The 23,745-nt window shown below is 46.0% G+C and overlaps 1 protein-coding gene across 2 annotated transcripts in view; it reads right to left on the bottom strand.

Annotated features, from left to right (window-relative positions):
• The window catches only part of PARP1 (poly(ADP-ribose) polymerase 1), a 47,485-nt gene extending 34,178 nt beyond the window's left edge, over positions 1–13,307 (bottom strand). The window contains exons 1-2 of one of the 2 annotated variants that reach the window (XM_032289447.1): positions 13,002–13,307; positions 7,472–7,637 (exon numbers count right to left, since the gene is read on the bottom strand). In XM_032289447.1, coding sequence (XP_032145338.1) covers positions 7,472–7,637; positions 13,002–13,121 — 286 coding nt within the window. In that variant the 5' untranslated portion in view covers positions 13,122–13,307. The remainder of the gene's footprint in view (positions 1–7,471; positions 7,638–13,001) is intronic. The other variant, XM_032289448.1, reaches the window with a different exon arrangement.
• Positions 13,308–23,745: the final 10,438 nt, after the last annotated feature.

Here is a 23,745-nt window from a genome sequence, read left to right on the forward strand (position 1 = left end):
TTGGCATATATATAGAAAGCCTTAAAACTGTTCATCCCTTTGAACAGTAACCATACATCTTAGAATTAATGAAATAACTGTACAGGTGCCTGGGATGTACAACAAGTTTGCAGCAGCTCTATGTGTAATATAACTGAAAGGTTAAAGTTCTAGTCTCAGAAACAAGACAGGGCTAGATGCGGTAGCTTACAGTTGGAGTCTCAGCTGCTCAGCAGCCTGGAGGATTGCTTAAGCCCAGGAGGCCAAGGCTGCAGGAAGTTGTCATTGTTCCGCTGCACTCCAGCCTGAGTGACAGAGCAAGACCTTGTCTTGAAAAAAAAGAAAAAAAGCAAGACAGACTGGATTTGAATCCTGGCTCAGGAATTTACTACCAGTATAACCTTGCATCAGTTATCTAAGTTCTCTGTGCCTGAACTTCCTGATCTGTAAAAACTGATAAAGGCTTATTGTAAGGACACGATCGGATTAACATGTCAAGTGCTTGGAATACTGCACAAAATTTATCAAGACCTCACTAAATACTACTACGTACACTTTAATCTGTAACTTTTAATATGAAAAGACTAAATACCAAGTTGCCAAAGTACTAACAGGTCAACATTACTAGCTGTTAGGGAAATGCAAATCAAAAACCACAGTGAGATTCTACTTCACACACATAGGATGGCTACTATCTACTATCCAAAAAAAAAAAAAAAAAAAAAGTGTTCATAATAATGAGGACAAACTGGAAACCCCTTGTCTTGCTGGTGGAAATGGAAGAGCTGCTGTGGAAAACAGTATGGAGGCTCCTGAAAAAACTAAACATAGCATTACAATGATTCAGTGATTTCACTTCTGGGTATATACAGCAGAGAAGTGAAAGCAGTCTGTAACATATAGTTGTATACTGATGTTCATTACAGCATTATTCATAATATTCATTATCAATACTCAGCCAGGCATGGTGGCACACACCTGTGATCCCAGCAACCCAGAAGGCAGAGGCTACAGTGAGCCTAGATGGCACCACTGCACTCCAGCCTAGGTGACAGAGATTATCTATCTATCTATGTACTTAGGCATATTTAAATTACAACTAGACATAACACATCTATGCCCCTAAACCTGTAACTTCTAGTATCCTGAATACAAAAGAGAAAACAGCCACAGAACAAGAAAAACGTCAGTCAGGTGTGGTTGCTCATGCCTGTAATTCCTGCTCTTTAGGAGGCAGAGGTGAAATCATTTGAAGCCAGGAGTTTGAGACCAGCCTCAGCAACATGGCAAGATCCTGTGGGCAACACGGTAAGACTTTGTCTCTACCACAAAAAAAAAAAAGGTTAAAAAATTAGTTGGGCATCTGTAGTCCTAGCTTCTCCAGAGGCTAAGGTGAGAGGATTGCTTGAGCCCAGGAGTTAGAGACTGCAGTGAGCTATGATCATACCAGTACATTCCAGCCTAGACAAGTGTGAGACTTGTCCTCTGCTAAAACTGACATATAATCACCCTCTGAACTCTTTCTTGGCAAACTTATTTATTTATTTATTTATTGAGACGGAGTTTCACTCATGTTACCCAGGCTGGAGTGCAATGGCGCGATCTCGGCTCACCGCAACCTCCGCCTCCTGGGTTCAGGCAATTCTCCTGCCTCAGCCTCCTGAGTAGCTGGGATTACAGGCACGCACCACCATGCCCAGCTAATTTTTTGTAGTTTTAGTAGAGACGGGGTTTCACCATGTTGACCAGGATGGTCTCGATCTCTTGACCTCGTGATCCACACGCCTCAGCCTCCCAAAGTGCTGGGATTACAGGCTTGAGCCACCGCGCCCGGCACTTATTTATTTTTAAATTCCCAATTCTGAGTGGTTACTAGTCTGCTTCCAGCAAGCAGCTGGTCAAACATGCCAACAGGTGCCAGAAGGACCATTTGCAAGGACAGACAGTGAAATAGTTTGGATCTGTGTTCCCTCTCAAATCTCATATCAAATTATAATCCCGAATGTTGGAAGTGGGGCCTGGTGGGAGATGGCTAGATCACAGGGACAGATTTCTCCCTTAGTATCGTACTATGTCATGATACTAAGTGAGTTCTCCCAGGATCTGGTTGTTTAAAAATGTGTAGCACCATTAGCTGGGCATGGCGGCGCGCCTGTAATCCCAGCTACTTGGGAGGCTGAGGCAGGAGAATCACTTGAACCTGGGAGGCGGAGTTGCAGTGAGCTGAGATTGCACCACTGCACTATAGCCTGGAGACACAGTGAGACTCTAACTCCAAAAAAAAAAAAAAGTGTAGCACCTCCTCACTCTCTTCCTCCTGCTGCAGCCATGTGAACTGCCGGCTTCCCCTCTGCCTTCTGTCATGACTGTTAAGTTTTCTGAAGCCTCCCCAGAAGCTTGGCAGATGCCAGCATCATGCTTCCAGTACAGCCTGCAGAACCATGAGCCAACTAAACCTCTTTTCTTTATAAATTACCTAGTCTCAGTGCAAGAACAGACTAATACAGGTAGACGGAGACGACATACTTTAGCGCAGGCACAAACAGCCTCCCTGTGGAAGATGGCTGAGCTCCCATCAATATCTAGAGTCATGAAAACAGGTTAAACTAGTTCAATTTAGGAAGGCAGAGAAATGAGAATGCAGTCTCAGACTGCCTTCAAAAACTGATTAAAAACTGACTTTTAAAAATTTAAAGACATCCAACAGGTTAGTTTGTGGACACTGACAAACTGATCTTAAAGTTTATATGGAGAGGCGAAAGACTCAGAATAGCTAATGCCGTACTAGGTTGTGCTGGAGACACAGGAACAAGGTTAGAGGACTGACACTACCCAATCTAAATACTATGAAGTCACACCAGTCAACACAGTGTGGTACTGGCAAAAAGTAAGTAGGCCAGTGGAATAGAACAGGGAGCCCTGAAACAGAGCCACACAAGCACAGTCCACTGATCTTTGACACAGAAATAAAAGCAAAAATGGGGAAAAGATAGTCTTTTCAACAAACAGCGCTGGAACAACTGGACATCCACATGCAAAAAAAAAAAAAAAAATGGAATCTAGATATGGCCCTTAAACCCTTCACAAAAAGTAACTCAAAATGGATCACAGACCTAAAAGTGAGACACAAAACTGTTAAACTTCTAGAAGAAAATCTAGGTGACCTTGGGTCTGAAGACGACTTTTTATAAACACCAAAAGCCCAATCCACTAAAGAAGTGGCTGATAAACTAGACTTCATAAAATTAAAAACTTCTGCTCTGTGGAAGACGAGCCATACGCTGAGAAGAAATATTTTCAAAAGACATATGATATAAAGAACTGTCATCCAAAATATACCAAGGGCTCTTAGGGCTCAATAATAAGAAAACAATCTGATTTTAAAAAGGGCAAAACCAAGAGTTCGAGACCAGACTGGGTAACAGATGAGACCCTATCTGTACAAAAAATTTAAGAAAATTAGCCAGGCATGGTAATGTGCACCTTAAGTCCCAGCTACTTGGGAAGTTGAGGTGGGAGCAGAAGTCAAGGCTGCAGAGAACTGTGATCACACCACTGCATCCCAGCCTGGGCAATAGAGCAAGACAATCTTAAACAAAAAAGCGGAGATGGGGCAGGCAAAAGACATTTCACCAAAGATATACAGATGGTAAATAAACATACGAGATGTTCAAGATAGTTACAGTATTAGGGAAATGCAAATTAAAACAATACTAAAATACTACACACCCATTAGAATGGCCGAAATCCAAAACAGTGACATGCTGGCAAAGATGGATGATGCTACCAACTCTCACCCATTGCTGGTGGTAATGCAAAAATGATTCAGCTTTTTGAAAGACAGCTTGGGAGTTTCCTACAAAATACACTCTCACCACATGATCTAGCAATTGTACGCCTTCATTACCCAAAGGACGTGAAAACTTATATCCCCATAAACATCTGCACATGGATGTTTATAGCAGCTTTGTTCATAATTGCCAAAACTTGGAAGCAACCAAGATGTCCTTCAGCAGGTCAATGAATAAAAAAAATGTGGTAATCAAGACAATGGAATATTATTCAGTAACAAAAAGAAATAAGCTCTCAATACGATAAGACATGGAGGAATCTGTTTTTTGTTTTTCTTTTTTTTGAGACGGAGTCTTGCTCTTCACCCAGGCTAGAGTGCAGTGATGCGATCTCAGCTCACTGCAACGTCTGCCTCCCAGGTTCAAGGGACTCATCTGCCTCAGCTTCCCAAGTACCTGGGGCGATAGGCACCTGCTACTACACTTGGCTAATTTCTATTTTTTTAGTAGAGATGGGGTTTTGCCATATTGGCCAGGCTGGTTTTGAACTCCTAACCTCGTGATCTGCCTGCTTCAGACTCCCAAAGTGCAGGGATTACAGGAGTGAGCCACCGTGACTGGCCTGACATGGAGGAATCTTAAGGGTGTATTACTAGTGAGAGAAGCCAAACTGAAAAAGCTACCTTCTGTATGATTCCAACCATGTCACATTCTGGAAAAGGAAAAACAATGGAGAAAGCAAAAAGATCAGTGCTCACTAGAGGTTAGAGAGGAGGGAGGAATGAATAGACAAAGCACTGAGGATTTCCCAGGCAGTGAAAGGACTCTGAAGGCTACCTAAAGGTACATGCCTATCAATGCACATTTGTTAAAACTGACAGAATGTACAACACCAAGAGTGAGCCCTCATGTAAACTACAGACCTTGGGAGATAATATGTCAATGTAGTTCATCAATTATAACCATGGACCACTCTGATGGCGATGTTGATTGCGGACAAGGCTGTGCATGTGTGGGGTAAGGAGGGCCAGCAGGTATATGGAAACTCTGTACTTTGCTCAACTTATGCCATGAACCTAAAACTGCTATAAGAAAAAAAGTCTATTTAAAAAAAAAAGGTTAAACAGACAATGGAAGAGAAAATTTTAAAAGGACCCCAAAATACAATGGAATCAATGGGGGAGATGAATAAGCCAATAAACAAAGTAGGGAAACTAGATCATCATCAACTGGGGGAAAAAAAGAAACTGGAGTCATGCCTCATACAACACATCAGCACACACCAGGATAACTTCCAATAGAGTAAACATTTAGATGTTAAAAGAAACAAGGAACTGGTGGGTTAGTGGCTCACGCCTATAATTCCAGCACTTTGGGAGGCAGAGGTAGGCGGATCACGAGGTCAGGAGTTTGAGACCAGCCTGGCCAACGTGGTGAAATCCTGTCTCTACTAAAAATACAAAAATTAGCCAGGCCTGGTGGCACACACCTGTAATCCCAGCTACTCAGGAGGCTGAGGCAGGAGAATTGCTTCAACCTGGGAGGTAGACGTTGCAGTGACCTGAGATGGCACCACTGCACTCCAGCCTTGGCGACAGAGTGGAGACTCCATCTCCAAAAGCAAGAAACATACTAGACAGAGTTTAGTATAAACTAAAAATACATACACTAGACATAGTTCACTCGCATCCCCAGGCTGGGCTACTTGACAGTGGCCACTGGTGCCATAGCCTTGTTCCCTAGCACTGTTGCTACCTCAGGGTAAGGACTACAACCTGGCATACCTACCTAACCTGTAGTGACCACCACAGTAGCAAACAGCACTGTCACCAACAGGCAAACTTTGTCAAAACCAGGGACTATGAGTCCTCCCGCCACTTCCAGATCTAGAGGCAGCTCTGGCTGCAGGGTGTGACTGTACAAAGGCCAGCAACACAATCTGGAAGTGCAGGGAACCATAGCACCTCAGGCGAGCCTGAACCAATGAGAAACAAAGGAGAATGGATAACGCTGCTCCCTTCCTCCTGCTCCAAGGGGCCTTCTGAAGCTTGGTGGCAAAGGACTTGTGCGAGGGCATCCTGCATGACCAAGCCATTGGCAGTCTCTCATGAAGCCATGGCCAGCTTGGTAACATGTGTCATTGTGCTTGCCCTCCTTCCTCCCTTCCCCTCTCTTGCTGCCCTAGGATTACATCTCCTAATAAAGCTTTTAATAGCTTTCCTTTCTGCTCTGCTCTCCACGTCACCTGACATGACCTGCCCTAAGACATGGAGAAGATGTAAAAGGAGAAAACCGTGGAGACATTACAAAGAGCAGTAGTTGCCAGGAATTAGAAGAAGGGATGAACAAGTAGAGCACAGGGGATTTTATGAGCAGTGAAACTAATGAAGGGCAGGCCAGCCCTAAATTGGGGCTTAGACTGGGAAGGTCCTTGGCTTTGCTCTGGAAAGAGTTTAAGAGTGAGCCGGTGGTAGAAGAAAGCAGCTTTATTGAGGCGGCAGTGTTACAGCTCCATGACTGCTCCTGCAGAGCAGGGCTACCCCATGGGCAGTGTGCTGAGGGCAGCAGCTCAAAGGCAGTTCTGAGGTCATATTTATACTCACTTTTAATTATATGCAAATTAAGGGGAAGATTATGCAGACATGTTAAGAAATGAGGTGGTTAACTTTTAGGTCATCAGATTGTTGTCACAGAAAGGGGTGGTAACTTCCAAGTACTGCCATGGCAAAAGTTAACAGATATGGCACACTGGTGGGTGTTTTTACGGAAAGCTGCTTCCTCCCTGTCCCTGCTTTAGTTAGTCTTTAGGTTGGTTTGTGTCTGAGCCCTGCCTCCGACCTCATTCCCCTCTCAGAGATGAGCCATTCTTCCTTTATCTTAAGGGGGCTGCAGAAGGGTGCAGGTCTGAAGCTACTCTATACAATAACAGCAGATGCATGTCATTATACATTTGTCCAAACCCATAGAACCTATGTGTCAAGAGTTTCTGGACTCTGGGCAATAATGATGTGTCAATGTAGGTGCTTCAATTGTAACAAATGTATTACTCTGGTGGGAGATGTTGACAAGGAAGAGGCTGTGTGGTGAGAGGGGGAGGGGTATTAGGAACTCTGTTCTTTGCTTACTTTTGCCATGAACAAAAATAAAGTCTATTAAAAACAAAACAAGCCGGGTACAGTGGCTCATGCCAGTAATCCCAGCTCTTTGGGAGGTCAAGGCAGGCAGATTATGTGGTCAGGATGCCAAGACTATCCTGGTCAACATGGTGAAACCCCGTCTCTACTAAAAATACAGAAATTAGCTGGGAGTGGTGGCATGCACCTATAGTCCCAGCTACTCGGGAGACTGAGGCAGGAGAATTGCTTGAAACCGGGAGGCAGAGGTTAACAGTGAGCCAAGATGGCACCACTGCACTCCAAACTGGTGACAGAGCAAGACTCTGTCTCAAACAAAACAAAAAAAAAACAAAAAACAAATTTAAAGGCTACCTTCCAAGCATCTGGAAAATAAAATACCAAATATTGTGCAACAGATGATGCAGAGTCCAGGGGGTGTTGCTGAAATAACATGGGTACCATACAGTTGATCTGCACATGTGGGATAGGGAAAGCTGGGAAAGCTTCCTTTGCTCTGTGAGAAGAGGCCCCCCTGATAGCTTCAGGGTGGGGGCTGAATGCCTGTGTGCACCAGTTTGTACACACCCGTCATTCCTCCAGCTTCCGCCGTCTTCTTGACTTTCTGCTGGTCATCCCACCGAAGCTCAGAGAACCCATCCACCTCAATGTCAGGGTGCCGGATGGAGTGGCCCACCTTCCAGAAACAAGAGAAGTGGTACCAGTGTGGGACTTTTCCATCAAACATGGGCGACTAGAAGGAAGAGAAACAGAGGGAGGTAAGTGAGCAGTTAACTTATGGCTTAGACCCACTAGACCTCGACCCCAGGCCCAGCGCCAGCCCTGGAACAGCACATGAAACCTTTGTTTTCCTATCTGTGAAAGGAGGACAGTCTCCACTCTCACATGAAGAGTTGCAGCATCCTTCTCACGGTCTTCTCCACAGCTTACAAGACTATGGCCCACTGTTCCCGAGCTCAATATCTTAGGAAACCAAACACAGCCATGAGAAAGGTGGCCTTTTACCACGGAGCTCTGCCCCACATCCCTCTACATTCAGTGGTGAGCTGCCTCATGGCCTAGTGAAACACACAAAGACACCCATGCAGAGTCACAACCCTGTGGCATCTGCTGGGAACGGCCAGACAACTGCTCCAGGCACGCCTGGACTCAAAGGGCCTGTGTGCCCCAGAAAGGGCTCTTTAAGCTCTTCTGCAGTTAAGAATAACGAGGAACAAGACCCAGATAAGGAGCAAAGCAGAGAAAGTATGTCAGAAAAAAGTGTCAAGCTCACAGCACCACACAGATGGGAGTGGAATGAATGAAGGTCTGTGAAGGGACCTTGACTTTGGATGGTTCGGGGCAGTATGCCTGGAATTGGAGTCAGCTGCTCACTGGCCTTTGGGGGTGCAGTTTCCCGGGTGCAGGACCTCGGAAGTCTGGCCGCAGAGAAAGCAGTTCCCCTCTCCAGGTGGTTTGCTTCCCACTAGGCCTTTCATTGTGACAGGGTCAGGTTCTGCTCCCAGGCCTCAAGCACTGTCTGGCCTTTTTTTTTTTTTTGAGACAGAGTCTCGCTCTGTTGCCCAGCGCTGGCTTTATAGAGTGGGTGGTGACAGCAATTGGGAAGAAGGGGAAGACAGGGCATAGAGTAGGTCCCTGTGCCTTTCCTAAACCATCCAGTTTAGGAATCACAACCTGCCTCTGGGTGGGAACCAGCACTTCCATTCACAGAGGAGACAGCGGGGCTGGAAATCCTTGCCTGGGGGGTTGGGAGTCACAGAGACAGCAAATGAATAATCTGACACCATGGTTCTGCCCACCACACTCCACTGCCCAGCCGGAAGAGCTACTTAAAAATATACCAACTGAGATCTAACTAAAGTAAAGGAAGTCCCAAACATCTGCTTTTATAGAACAGGAAACTAAATGTCACCCAGATGCAATAAGAATATTAAAACAGCATTAAAAGTAAATATTGCACTGAATTTTTAGGATGGAGTTGTGGGGACAGGGAAAATACTCTGGAAAAGCAACAATAAGGTGTTCCACTAGCTCTCTCCAATGTGAGTAGCCTCTTTCTGGATGTGATGGATTAAAATGCACAGCTAAGGCTATGGCAGCTCAACATCAGCTTTCCCCTGGGTCTGGAATGCTACCGGCCCTGTTCAGAGCCCTGGGGGCGGTGGCTCATGCCTGTAATCCCAGCAGTTTGGGAGGCCCAGGTGGGTGGATCACCTGAGGTCAGGGGTTTGAGACCAGCCTAATCAACCTGGTCTCTACTAAAATATAAAAATTAGCTAGGCATGGTGGCAGGCGTCTGCAGTCCCAGCTACTCAGGAGGCTAAGGCAGAATTGCTTGAACCTGGGAAGGTGCAGGTTGCAATGAGTGGAGATTACGCCACTGCACTCCAGTCTGGGCAATGGAACTATGCACTTGGTGATTATTTGATCAATGCCTGTGTCCCGCACCCAGTTAGAAGCTCGTGAAGGAGCAAGATGCCTATCTTGCTATTCTTAGCAACACCTGTCACAGGGGCACACAGTGTTCGCTAAGGTCTCCAAGTCAGACGGAAGAAAAAAAGAAGGAGGGACGCTGTAGAAGAGACAACAAATGACATTTCTGAAAGCAGTCGTGTTCCAGCTCTCAAACATTCCACCAGATCTCCCCCAGGCTGCTGATACAGATCCTTAAGCATCTGGCTATCACGGAACATTTGCAGTGGCCTCGACCTGGCTCTGCCAGGGGCCCCAGACCTGCTGCCCTTTGCTCTGGGTGCTGTGCTGCCCAATGGTGCAATCACAGCATAAGCTTATAGGACAAGGGCCCCAGTAGAAGAACTCTTGACCAAAGCAATGCTTCACCCCAAAACTTGGGACTGAGAATGATGTGGCAGAAAGGCACCAGAACAAGGTCACAAGACTATCAACTCCATTTGTTAGCTGCATGGCTCAGGCAAGGCACAGAATCTTTGGCTGTGTACCTGAGCAAAAACTGAGCACCTGACACATACCAGGGTCCTCAGCCAAACAGCAGCTGGTGAACTAAGTTCGCTTCGGAGCAAAACAGGCCATGCTACTGGTCCACCTAAGTCAGACGGGATTAACTGACCTCACCCGTATGCCTCCCGGTGCTCAAACCCTCCCAAGACAGAGCAACTCGCAGGTCCACCCACCATCCTCCTCCCATCAAAATGCTGGAGGGCCCAGCTCATCCCTCCCAGGATGCCCCAGGCAAGAGGGCTAAAGTACCAGGTATCTGATACTCAGAGAACAATACTCCCATATAAATGTAAAAGAAGGTATTTAAATTCAAGCACGATGAAAAAAGGCTTCTTTCTTTCTGGCCTTCACCAGCTCAGCCTACCAGACCAATTTCAAATTCCGAATTAAAACTCCGAATCCACCCTTAATCACAATTACAGAAAAACCAGTTACTTTTAATAAAGAGTTTCTTTCATTACCAAGTATACCAAAGGAAAGCCCAGAATGTTGTTATTGCTATTTTCTTTTTTGAGACAGGGTCTGGGTCTGGCTCTGTCGCCCAGGCTGGAGTGCAGTGTCACTATGTCGGCTCACAGCAATGAACCTCCACCTCCCAGGCTCAAGCAGTCTTCCAGCTTCAGCCTCCCAAGTAGCTGGGACTACAAGCATGCACCACCACGCCCTGCTAATCATTGCATTTTTTTGTAGAGACGAGGTTTCACCATGTTGGCCAGGCTGGTCTGGAACTCCTGAGCTAAAGGGATCTGCCTGCCCCAAAAGTGCTGGGATTACAAGCATGTACCACCGTGCCCTGCCCCAGAATGTTAAACTTGATCAGGTTCAGGCTCCTCCATCCTGCCTCTCCCACAGCTAAGCCTCCTCCAACTTCTTCAACAGCGGTGTTGTTCTAGCCTCAACACATGGGCTGGATTTGGGTTTTCTGTCGTCTTTCCATCAGAACATGGTACTCTTTGCCCACCTGGTAAGGCCCATGGATGTTCCTTTCTCAGAAAGTCTCGCAAATGGCTAGGTGTGGTGGCTCATGCCTGTAACCCCAGCACTTTAGGGAGGCTGAGGTGGGTGGATCACTTGAGCACAGGAGTTTCAGACCAGCCTGGGCAACACAGTGAGACTCCATCTCAAAAAAAAAAACAGAAGAAAAACAAAAACAAAACAAACAAAAGGGCTGAAAAGAAAACATACTGAAATAATTATCAAAACATTTGAAAGGTAATTTGGAGTATAGTAACCCATGAGCTTTAAAGTATTAAATAACAAGATCTAGTACCACCTCTAATAACTACTGTGATTTTTATATCGATTAAATGGTATTTTGAGAAACTCGCAACTGTAAAGTGACATGAAAATATCTGCAATTACTACCGGTGACAAAAATCATAGGGACTACTAATATGCCTTTGCTTTGCTGCTTACATTTATGATTAGAGAAAATGATGAGTAATTTTACTACAAGTTAGTGGAGATGGAGATAACTTTTTCTTATGTAAACTCACGGACCTCTTGAGTTCTATCTACCATCCGACAGACCATGGATTAAGAACTTCTGTACTAGGAGTGAGAACAGGCTGCCTTATATATTGAAAATAACTTCTAGGTTCCTTAGTGGGAAACATGGCTCTTCAAATTGTAGGCCCTGTCTACTCCCTTATCCTCGGAGGATCTTTCTGCTCCACTTCTGCGAATTGACAACTCCTAATCAAGCTTCCACACTTAGCTGGGACATCTGGCACACAACGCCTGGAGTACAGCACCATCAGGTGGCATTCACCCCCACTTATGACAATGTTTGTTTACCAGTCACTTTCCCCTTAACCAAACTGGAAATCCCCAAGGGTGGATTCTGTGTCTTTAGAAGCTAACAGAGTGCTTAGAACTTAACAAATGCCTACCAGGTAAGTACTGTGTGCCATGTACGGACTTAGGTATGCCCTGAGGACACCAAGATGACAGACATATTGTGAAATAAGATATCGGAAGTACACCTGGAGCTTAGGTACCCACTCGGTAAACCTCGCCCACCCTCCCCTGTACTCTCTAAGTACTGAAAATCCACTGAGGGCTTTCCGGTCATTCCTAAAATACATTACAGCTCCTGGCAGGGAGGAAAATCAAGCTACCTTGACCAGGACACTAAGCTTGGGTAATATGTTGGAAATGAGGAGGAACAGGGAAGGGGAGAACCAGAATTACTAACACAAAGGCAGACATGAGCAAACTGGAAGTTGCAGGCAGGAGCCCCTGGGAACTGGCAAGGGCCTTCAAGCCCAGCACCTCACAGAAGCCTCAGGAAACCTCAGAAGGGGATATTCAATCGATCAAAAAGCCCACATGCAAAACTCAAACCAGACAGCTGCAAATGCACCAAGAGAACGCGACTGTGAATCTGGAAAATCTGGGGAAAATGTTACTTTAAAGGACAAATTAGGTTCAAAGTGAATGCACTGTACAGAAATGACAACTCTGCATAGTTTCGCCTAATTAAAATACAAAATGAGGGTGAGCGTTGAAATGACGTGTTGAAATAACGGCCAAAAATAGGTTTAAAAAAAAAAAAATCCCCCGGCGCCGTGGCTCACGCCTGTAATCCCAACACTTTGGGAGGCCGAGGAGGGTGGATCACCTGAGATCAGGAGTTCGAGACCAGCCTGACCAACATGGTGAAACCCTGTCTCAAAACAAACAAAAATCCCCGCATGCCAGTCGCCACCATCCACGTAGGATAAAAATATTAAAGAATAAAATAGGTCAAAATCAGATTAGCCTAAGAAGACCATGCACAATTTCCCACCCCCCACCCCTGAGGCGAACGGCAATAATAAAACAACTCCACCACCCAGCAAGGAGGAGAGAAACGGCTCCTCGGTTTCACAAAGCGAAAGGTAGCACCAGCTGCAGGCTGTATTTCCCGGGCTTTTCCTGCAACATCAGCAAAACCTTCCAGAAGGCTCTGCCGGGCCGCTCGGGGGAGGAGGGGCGGCCGCGGCCCACAGGCCCCAAGCGCCTCTCCGAGGGCCCGGGCCCGCTTGCTCCCCTGGCACGCCCTCCCCCAGCCTTCCCCGCCACAGTTAACCCCGGATGCCGCGGCTCCGCCCCGCCACCGCACAGCGGCCCGCACCTGCACCATGATGGCCATCCGGAGCGAGTCCTTGGGGATGCTCTCGCTGCATTTCTTGCAGGAGGCTCGCCCGCTCTTGGCGTACTCGACTCGGTAGAGTTTATCCGAGGACTCCGCCATTCTACCCTTGCTGCCGCCGAAACTCGGCAGCCCAACGCCAAGACCTGGAGACACGCCGCTGCCTCTCCGCCCTGCACGCGCTCACCCGGCCGCAGGCGCCTGAGCGCCCAGAACCGCCGTCCAGCAAGCCTTGCCGACCCTCGCCGCTCCCAGATAGATTGCTGATGCCTGGCCGCGGGAACGCCCCCAGAGCTCACGTCCACGGGGCGGGGCTGGCGGCGCGCGCGCGCCCTGCGGGCCGAGGGGCGGAGTTTCCTGGGCGCCTGCGGCTGGAGTTCCGCGGGTCGCTGCCTGGGGCGCTGAGGCGGGGCTTGGGCTGCGCTAGTAACTCTTTGGTGGACCGGGCGCCACCCCTTTAATTGTTCTAGCCCCGGAAGTCTTACTTGTTTTCGCAACTAACTTTACCCCCCGCCCCCCCCCCCCCCCGCCTTTTTATTTTGAGACTGGGTCTCGCTCTGAGTCTCACCGCACTGGAGTGAAGTCGCGTGATCGTGGCTCACTGCACTCTGGAACTCCTGGGCCCAGTGATCCTCCCACCTCAGCCTCCCGGGTAGCTGTGACTACAGGCGCACACCACCACAATTAACTAATTAAATTTTTTGTCTGTTTGTTTTAGAGACGGGGTCTCACCAACTTGGCCAGGCTGGTCTCAAACTCCTGGCTACAAGTGATCTTCGTGCCTCAGCCTCTCAAAGTGCTGGGATCACGGGTGTGAGCCACTAGGCCGGCCCCAAACTCGTTTTATAAGTGTGTCCACTCTCCCCTGAGGGCAGCTGGGTCCAGGAGGCGCAGGGTCCCTTCGGGAATATGGTTGATCAGCCCAAGGTGGACCTTGCAGTTCCAGGCCAACCCGCCTGGCTTGGGCGGGCGTTCTAAACTTGCCGTCCATAGACCGTTGGGACAAAATACCAACTAAAACCTAGCATTTTCTTCATTTTGAATTTGACTACAAATCCCAGGAGTATTAGCAGTACCTGTGACTTTGGGCAATAGTCATCACAGATGTGTTTATGTTACTTTACAGTTGTTGGTGATAACTCAGAATATTCTTAAGCTTATCACTACTTGAAATCATAGTAATGACTAGACAGACCTGTTGCTACTAAATCTTGTTTCTCTCTCTCTCCCTCCCTCTTTCTCTCTCTCTTTCTCTCTCTCTCGCTTGCTCGCTCTTTGCCTCTCTGTGTGTGTTTGTGTGTGTAAAGAAAGAGATGGGCAATCTCTCCATGTTTCCCAGGCTGGTCTGGAACCCCTGACCTCAAGCAGTCCTCCCACCTCAGCCTCCCAAAGTGCTGGGATTAGATTACAGGCATGTACAAAGAACCAGCTATGGTAGTAGAAACTCCCATCCAGGCCGCTGAAGGTATTGAGAGAGGCAGACACCCACATAACCAACAAAGTGGATCTATCCTAGGGACCAACAGCCTGAGAGCCTGTGGGGCTGGCAGCTCTCCAGGACTGAAGGCCCCGCAGAGATTCATCCACACAAATAAATGTGAGATTCATCAACACAGTTATTTGCTCTTTGACAGGTGATTCTTATTAATACACAAATGTTCTACATATATGCATAATTCAGGAATATACCAGGTAGGCAGGTGTTACCTGGCTACCACTAATGACAAACCAAAAGCAACTTCCACCAGGGAGCCATGGGGGCAGGGTAAACTTAATGTTTCTCAACAGGCATGAGCCACTGCAGCTGGCCTAGATCTTGCTGTTTAATATAGAACTATACTTTAAAATATAGTTTATTAAAATTGGTTTCTTTTCTAATCCTATGCATTTTTTTTTCATTTCAAAGATCGTAACCTGAGTGTGCTGTGTTTGAAAATATTCAGCTCTGCTGTAGGGGACAAGAAAAATAAGCAGATGAATACAACTCATGAAAAGTGTTAATCACAGAGAAGTCAGTAGCTTAAGAGAGAAGGATGTTGGGTAAGCAAGAATGTTGTGAGACATAGGCTGAATCCTAAAAGTTAGTAACCAGTTAGATACGTTGAAGTAGGCTGGGAGCGGTGGCTCATGCCTGTAATCCTAGCACTCTGGGAGACTGAGGCAGGCGTATCCCTTGAGCCCAGGAGTTCAACACCAGCCTGAGCAACATGGCAAAACCTCATCTCTACAAAAGGTAGCTGGGCATGGTGGCAGGTGCCCATAGTACCAGCTACTCAGGAGGCTGAGGTGGGAGGATCACCTGAGCCCTGAAGGTTGAGGCTGTGTGAGCCATGATAGTGTCACTGCACTCCAGCCTGGGTGACAGTGTGACCCTGTCTCAAAAAACAATTTTTTTTGAAGGTAAACAGAGTAAGTGGAAAATGTGATGGAACAAAGAAGAGTTTTACTTGGAGAATGATTAAGTCAAAAGGTGTGATTGTGCCATCCTCTGGGTTGATAACTATATCATCCCCAAATGGCCACTCATTGGTGATAAGTTTATGGTCTCATCCTGGCAGCCATATGCTGTGCCCCCAAAAATGCAGATAAAATTCAGATCTGTTCAGCAGGCCGATTGGTGAGCTGCAGCTGTGGCTGAGTGTGCTTGCCCCTGTGTCTCTCTGTAGAGCAGTGTGAGTTGCTCCAGGTACCCTCTGTTGAGCCGCCGTGAGCATCCTCAACTCTGGTTCTCAAAACCCCACCATCAGTGGGACAGGCTGATGCAGCAGAGAGAGGGAAACATATCAATGTTGGCCAGGCGAGGTGGCTTATGCCTATAATCCCAGCACTTTGGGAGACTGAGGAGGGTGGATCACCTGAGGTCAGGAGTTCAAGACCAGCCTGGCCAACATGGTGAAAACCCATCTCTACTAAAAATACAAAGATTAGCTGGGCATGGTGGTACGCACCTGTAATCTGAGCTACTGGGGAGGCTAAGGCACAAGAATTGCTTGAACCCGGGAGGCAGAGGTTGCAGTGAGCCAAGATTGCACTGTTGCACTCCAGCCTGGGCAACGGAGCAAGATTCTGTCTCAAAAGAAAAAGACAAAGAAAAGAAAAGATGCAAATATTGCCTAACTCTGGATTCTGGTGGTGTGGTCCATCCACCTTGTGTGTACCCTATCCTGTGTATGTTATCCAACCCATTGAGTTCCGGCTGTAAGTGGTTTTAAACGGATTCAATATGCCCTGCAATTCAGGCATCATAATTTGGTCTGTGGGGCTTTCTGTTTTGTAACTTCTGGGATAGTTTGCCTGATAATGTACCTAGAAGCTACTTTTGCATTAAGGTAGTTTCCTCCACAATATTTTTCCTAGAAAGGAGTCCACAGGCTTCATGGACCACCAAAGGGATCCTAGGCACACACACAAAAGGTTAAGAATTCCTGCCCTAGAACCTAAGAATAGCCGGCCATCATCTACTGTCTTCTCGATATTTCGGTTTGAATGGCGTATGTGCATCTCCATTTATATTCAAAACTGCCCTAGAGCTTCCCGTCTCAGGAAATGGTCCACTATTCTCTGCATTACTTAGGCCAAGTGCTTTGTAGTCAACTTGGCTCTTTTCTCTTTGGCCCCACATTCAATCCATCCCTGAATTCTAACTTTTTGACCTTGATCCTTTCTCATGGCCCAGCCGCCATCCTTTTTGGTGGCTCTGAGACAGTCTCAAACCTGTTCTTTTCCATGCCTGCCCTCCTGCAGTCTTTTATTCCCCATGAAAACATGTGAGGTCCCTTTAGAACTCAACTAGTGTCAATTCCACGTTCAAAACCCTCCACAGATTTCTTATCACACTTAGACTGCAATGCAAATTTCTCCCCAAGGCTGGACTTGGTCCCTGGCTACTTCTCAGATATTGATGCTGCCCACTCTCCAGGGCTCCCAGTGCCCCAGCCACACAGAAGGTCTCATTATGTTTCACAGGCTGGTCTTGAACACAAGCAAATCTTCCTGCCAAAGTGCTGGGGTTATACGTGTGAGCCACTGCTTCCTGCCTTACATTCAGTTGTTTTTTGCACTTATTATCCTTCACAGCATATTTGATGTGTATATATATATGTTTACTGTCTGTCTTCCTCACCAGAATGTAAGCTCCATGAGGGCAGAAGCTTGTGTCTGTTTTGCTGCAATATCCTCAGTGCCTGGAATAGTGCCAAATACTCAATAATATTTGTTGAATGGATGACTGAATCCTACAGTTGGCCCTCCATTTGCACAGCCCAACTGTTTAATTAATAATGTCACTTCAGGCCGGGCGCGGTGGCTCAAGCCTGTAATCCCAGCACTTTGGGAGGCCGAGGCGGGTGGATCACGAGATCAAGAGATCGAGACCATCCTGGTCAACATGGTGAAACCCCGTCTCTACTAAAAATACAAAAAATTAGCTGGGCATGGTGGTGTGTGCCTGTAATCGCAGCTACTCAGGAGGCTGAGGCAGGAGAATTGCCTGAACCCAGGAGGCGGAGGTTGCGGTGAGCCGAGATCGCGCCATTGCACTCCAGCCTGGGTAACATGAGTGAAACTCCGTCTCCAAAAAAAAAAAAAAATAATGTCACTTCACACTTGTGTATGACTAACTTATACTGTACACCAACAAGAACCTTAAATTCGAAATTCCCATGCTGATTTATAACCCCTATAGAATACCAGGCAAGGCTGGTGGCTATTGAAAATACCACCAGGACAGGATTGTCTAAATAATTATTTGATAATTCTTGTTAATAATACAAAAATGAAAAAAGAATGCCATCAGTCAGTTTACAAATAAATCCTATGTGGCTTTACATTCCAATTTTTTTCTTTAAAACGAGTGAGCTGTGTCGAGGCAGGTTAAATGCTTTATAGACAAGAGGAAAAAAAAGCTGCCATAGAACCACCGTATTTGTCATCATCATCAACTTTATTTTTATCTTTACCTTTTTTTTCTTTCTCCTCTTCGTATTTTAGCCTGCTTTTGTGGGCCTTGACAGCATCGTTTTTGCCACATCAGCTTTCCTTTTGCTGGATGTGCAGCATTCTGCTCTTGGTACTTTTCCTTCAGTCGAGGAGCCTGCAGCATGGTCACTCACGTCCCTCCCAGGTTCTTGGCATCACTGCCAATGGACAGATCGGGATCACCTTTGATTTGGGGGCAGAATTCAGAACACAAAGTGAAGGGTCAAAGGAGGCCTTTCAAACTTAACTTGAAAGAAGGTAAACCAAAAGGGAAATGCATCGGGGCAGTAGAATCCCTGAGTTTCTGTTTTCTTTCTTTCTTTCTTTTTTATTTCTCTATATCTCTTTTGATGTAAGTTTTCATTTCTTTTTCATAAAGGGCTTGAACACTCTTGGCCATCCCTCCAATTTCCTTCTCTTTAGCAAGTAAGGTTTTCCACCTTTCTCTGCCTGTTAATGAACATTCTGAGAAGATGAACAAAGCATCTGGTTGCTTCTCCTGTATGCTGGCAAGTGTGTGCAGGATGCCTGTGATGACATTTTGCACCTGGGATCACTGGGCTCTCCTTGCCCATGTTTAGTTATTTCTGCTCAGTGATGCACAGATTCACTCAATGTCCATTCGGCCCTCACTTACCTTGGCAGTGTCTCTAGGCAGGTATTTTTTTCCACCGTCTTTTCACAGCTGTTGAGGTAGGTTTTTTTTTAACCTGGTTTTCAGATAACAACGTGAACCTGGAAAAGTCTAGTGTGGCCAGGTGCAGTGGCTCACACCTGTAATCCCAGCACTTTGGGAGGTTGAGACAGGAGGATCGCTTCAAGCCAGGAGTTCAAGACCTGTCTGGGGTCTGGTTTTGAGAAAACAATATAGTGAGACTGAAACCTACCTATTTTTTGTGAGACAGGGTCTCACATTGTTACCCAGGCTGGAGTGCAGTGGCTTGATTATGCAGCCTCTACCTCCCTGGGCTCAGGTGATCTTCCAGAGTAGCTGAGACTACAGGTGCATGCCCCCACATTAGCCTAATTTTTTTGTATTTTTTGTAGAGACAGGGTTTTTACCATGTTGCCCAGGTTGGTCTTATACTCCTGGGCTCAAGTGATCTGCCTGCCTCGGCCTCCCAAAGTTCTGGGACTACAGCTATAAGCCCCCATGCCTGGCCCCAGAGTCCATCACTATTTAAAAATAATAAATTTTTAAAAATTTAAAAAAGAAAGTTCTGGTAAATTGCTCATACTTTGGTCGTTAGACCTTGTCTGCGGCCTCACCACCTGACCATTCCCCTTACTGTCATGGCCCTTACTGTCTCATCCGTCATCTAACCGTCATCCTTTCCCTCTTCCAACCCATCCGTTGTTAAATTTCTATTTCTTTTCTTTTTTTATTTTTGGATGGAGTCTCACTCTGTCGTCCAGGCTGGAATGCAGTGGTGTGATCTCGGCTCACTGTAACCTCCACTTCCTGGGTTCAAGCAATTCTCCTGCCTCAGCCTCCTGAGAAGCTGGGATTATAGGCATGTACAACCATGCCTGGCAATTTTTTTTTTGGTTGTTAGACAGAGTCTCTCTCTTTCTCCAGGCTGGAGTGTAGTGGGACTATAGGCGTTCGCCACCACGTCCAGCTAATTTTTGTATTTTTAGTAGTAGAGACGGGGTTTCACCATGTTGGCCAGGATGGTCCCCACCTCTTGACCTCATGATCCGCCCGACTCAGCCTCCCAAAGTGCTGGGATTACAGGCATGAGCTACTGCGCCCAGCCTTAATTTTTGTATTTTTAGTAGAGACAGGGTTTTGCCATGTTGTCCAGACTGGTCTCCAACTCCTGACCTCAGGTGATCCACCCTCCTTGGCTTCCCAAAGTGCTAGGATTACAGGCGTGAGCCACCGCACCTAAAGTTCTATTTCTTAAAAATAAATTTGATCATGACTTCTACTTTATTTAAAACCCTCTACTGAACTCCTGTAATAAACTTAATGGTTATATATGATAGAACTTAGCTTGAAAGAAGATAAACCAAATGGGAAATGCATTGGAAGGATACCAGGGTATCTCATAGAATAGAATAGAAAGAAGAGACAAAAAATTAGGGGAAGAACTAAACTAAAATGCAGATGGACTATAGACATGCCTTCCCCTGTTTGCAGAGCCTCCTTGTAAGCCGATCTCTTCCCAGGCTCCTTGCTCTCTGGGCTGATCGCCCTGCTGCCTCCTTGGCCCTTCCTTGTGCTGTAGTCAGCTGCGTCCAGAGCTGGCCCCTTTGCTAGTTTCACCTCTTCCTTGGCAGAAACTATGCTTACTCATTTTTTTTTTTCTCTTGATGCCTGACATTTCATTGACCCTCAAACAATGTGTGTTTAATTAAATCCCTGTTTTTCAAGCATTCTCAATTTTTTCTGAATTTTGTAGGTGTCTATGGCTCCCAGTGTCTATTGCCCCAAAATAAACCTCAGTTCCTGGCATGGTGGGTGGCAGAGGGGCTGAGCGGGAGCAAGGAAATGTGACCTCATAGGCTCTCTGTCTCTTGGGATCCCCCCAGAAGTCCCTCATGGAACTCCAGAGCTCTAATACTGCTGTCCTGGGGTGTGTGTGAGAGAGACAGAGACAGAGAGACTGAGCTTTCCTTTTTTTTTGAGACGGAGTTTCGCTCTTGTTACCCAGGCTGGAGTGCAATGGCGCGATCTCGGCTCACCGTAACCTCTGTCTCCTGGGTTCAGGCAATTCTCCTGCCTCAGCCTCCTGAGTAGCTGGGATTACAGGCACGCGCCACCATGCCCAGCTAATTTTTTGTATTTTTAGTAGAGACGGGGTTTCACCATGTTGACCAGGATGGTCTCGATCTCTTGACCTCGTGATCCACCCGCCTCGGCCTCCCAAAGTGCTGGGATTACAGGCTTGAGCCACCGCGCCCGGCAAGACTGAGCTTTCTTATGGTTTCTCTTGGATAAAAGTAAACAAACAAAAATTTAAAGAACATAGGCATAAGTGAAAACCTTCCTTCCCCTCAATCCCTCTCCATCCCCATACCCTGGAGGTCACCAGTTTTCCCAGTTTCTAGTTTGGCTTCTTTCCTGCTGGATTCCTTCTCTCTCTACACACACACACATGCACACGTACAGAATTTGAGATCACATTATCTACATATTGTACCTTGAGTTTTTTTTCTTTAACATCTCAGAGATACCTATTCCTGTCAGCATATGGGACACTTCATTCCTCTTAACAGCTGTATGCCAATTCATAATATAGGTGAACAATACTTGTATTAATTTGATAGTTTTTTTTTGAAGGAATGATAATGTTTCTTGAATTTATTTCATCTAGACTGAGTTTTCATATTTCTTTTTTTTTTTCCCGTTGATTTGAATCCATTTGAATTCTTAGTTCCAAAAGGCAGAGACAGGTGATTTCTTAGTTTGCCCAAGCTTTGCATAGAGAGGACAGACACTGGGGGCCATACCTGTGTAGCAGATGAAACTGAGTGTCCATCATGGAGGCTGGCCTGGGCCAGGCTCCACTGCTGACTTCGGGGGCACAGGCTTAGGTGCAGGTCTTAATCATCCCCATCCACATTTTCCAAACCTCCTTCCTCTTCCTCAGGCTCTGAGTGCACGTTGCCCAGTTCAAAACCTTGGGCCACTGCTGTGGTGGCTGAAACCCTGGCTAAAGGACCCAAGGGAGTGCTGCCAGAAGGCCTCCCAAGTGTGGCAGACGGAGAGTCGGCTGTGTGGCCAGCTTTTGGGCATACAAGAGCTGGGCTTCTCTCATCTGCTGGCCCTGCTTCTCTCTGGTATCCATCTGCAGAGGAGCCAGATGTGGCTGCTTCTGTTGCTGCTGCTGCTGCTGCAAGTGGCTCCATTACTGCCTCAAGCTTCACCCACGGGGTGGCACGACTCTGAACCTGGGCACAGCCCACCAGGCACACTGGATCTAAACCTGTGCGGGGTACTCCGGGTTTTCGGGCAGTGGAGGAGGCGGCGGCCACTCAGGCCCCAGCTCGGCAGCAGCATCTCGGACTCCTCCGCAGCCAGGGGCCACAGCCAGGGCCGAGTTTTCATATTTCACATGTGATATAGAAATATGTCTGTTGTAAAAGACTTAGATCTGTGTTGTCTGATACAGTAGTCACTAGCCACATGTGACTGTTGAGCACTTGAAATGTGGCTAGTTTGAATGGAGATGTGCTGTAAGTAAAATGTATATTGGAGTTTGAAATCTCATTAGTAATTTGTTTATATTGATTACATGTTGAAATGATAATATTTTGGGATGTTGGGTTAAATATATACTATTAAAATTAATTTTACATGTGTGAGCCACTGCACCCAGCCAATTTTACCAATTTCTTTTTACTTTTTAAATGTTAATATAAAATTTTAAATTACATTATGCCTTGTATTATATTTCTTTGGAATGAGCTGATTTAGATAATACAAAAGTATACAGAACAAAAGATGAAAGTTCTACTTCATTATCCACCTATGCCTCCATTCCTGAGTTGTCACTTATTTTATTTTTTTCTAATATGCGTATTTAAGGCTATATTCTTTATCCTGAGTACCACTTTGGTCACATTCTTCAGATTTTTGTCTGCATATGGTGCTTTTGTTCGTTTTTGAAAAAGATTATTATTTTCCATAAGTACTTAAATTATAAATAAAGTTACTTGTACTTAAGTAATGTATGACTAACTTTTGGTTATTAAAATAAAGACAGTGAACTCTTCCTGTTTCTCCTTAACTACAATCATTTTCCAGTGCTCATTATTTTGAATTTTGGATATTGGCATTGTTACCTACCCACTTGAGGCTAATAAAATAAATATACTAGGCCGGGCGCGGTGGCTCAAGCCTGTAATCCCAGCACTGTGGGAGGCCGAGGCGGGTGGATCACGAGGTCAAGAGATCGAGACCATCCTGGTCAACATGGTGAAACCCCGTCTCTACTAAAAATACAAAAAATTAGCTGGGCATGGTGGCGCGTGCCTGTAATCCCAGCTACTCAGGGGGCTGGGGCAGGAGAATTGCCTGAACCCAGGAGGCGGAGGTTGCGGTGAGCCGAGATCGCGCCATTGCACTCCAGCCTGGGTAACAAGAGCGAAACTCCGTCTCAAAAAAAAAAAATAAATAAAATAAAATAAAATAAAATAAATATACTAATATCTGAATAACAGAAATATCACAAATCCTAAAAAAAGAAAAATATTAATGGAGAGAAGGAAATATTTCAAGAAATAATTGAGATAAGTTTCTCAAAATTAAAAAAAAAAAAAAAAGACCTTCGGTTGGAAGGGCCGTAAAAATTCAGACAGGAAAGAAAAGGAAAAACCCACCCACAGACTCATTATATAGCATCATAAGAATTTCAGAGATAAAGAGAAAATTATAAAAACTTACAGAGAGAAAGTACAGATTGCAGTGAGGAATGAATCAATTTGACATCAGATTTTTCAACAGCAAAATTGTGTAGTATTGATGAGAAGAAATTCAGAGATATATTCCAAAATATATCTTTTATAGGAGAAGAAAAAGGCATCAACTGGCTAAGTACCATGGCTCACGCCTGTAATCCCAGCACTTTGGGAGGCTGAGGCGGGCAGATCACAAGGTCAGGAGTTCAAAACCAGCCTGGCAAACATTGTAAAACCCCATTTCTACCAAAAATACAAAAATTAGCTCGGCATGATAGCACATATCTGTAATCCCAGGTACTGGGGAGGATGAGGCAGGAGAATCATTTGAACCTGGGAG

Source organism: Sapajus apella, unplaced genomic scaffold, assembly GCF_009761245.1.
Source record: "Sapajus apella isolate SASKATOON/1434 unplaced genomic scaffold, GSC_monkey_1.0 scaffold22, whole genome shotgun sequence".
NCBI classification, from domain to species: Eukaryota; Metazoa; Chordata; class Mammalia; order Primates; family Cebidae; genus Sapajus; species Sapajus apella.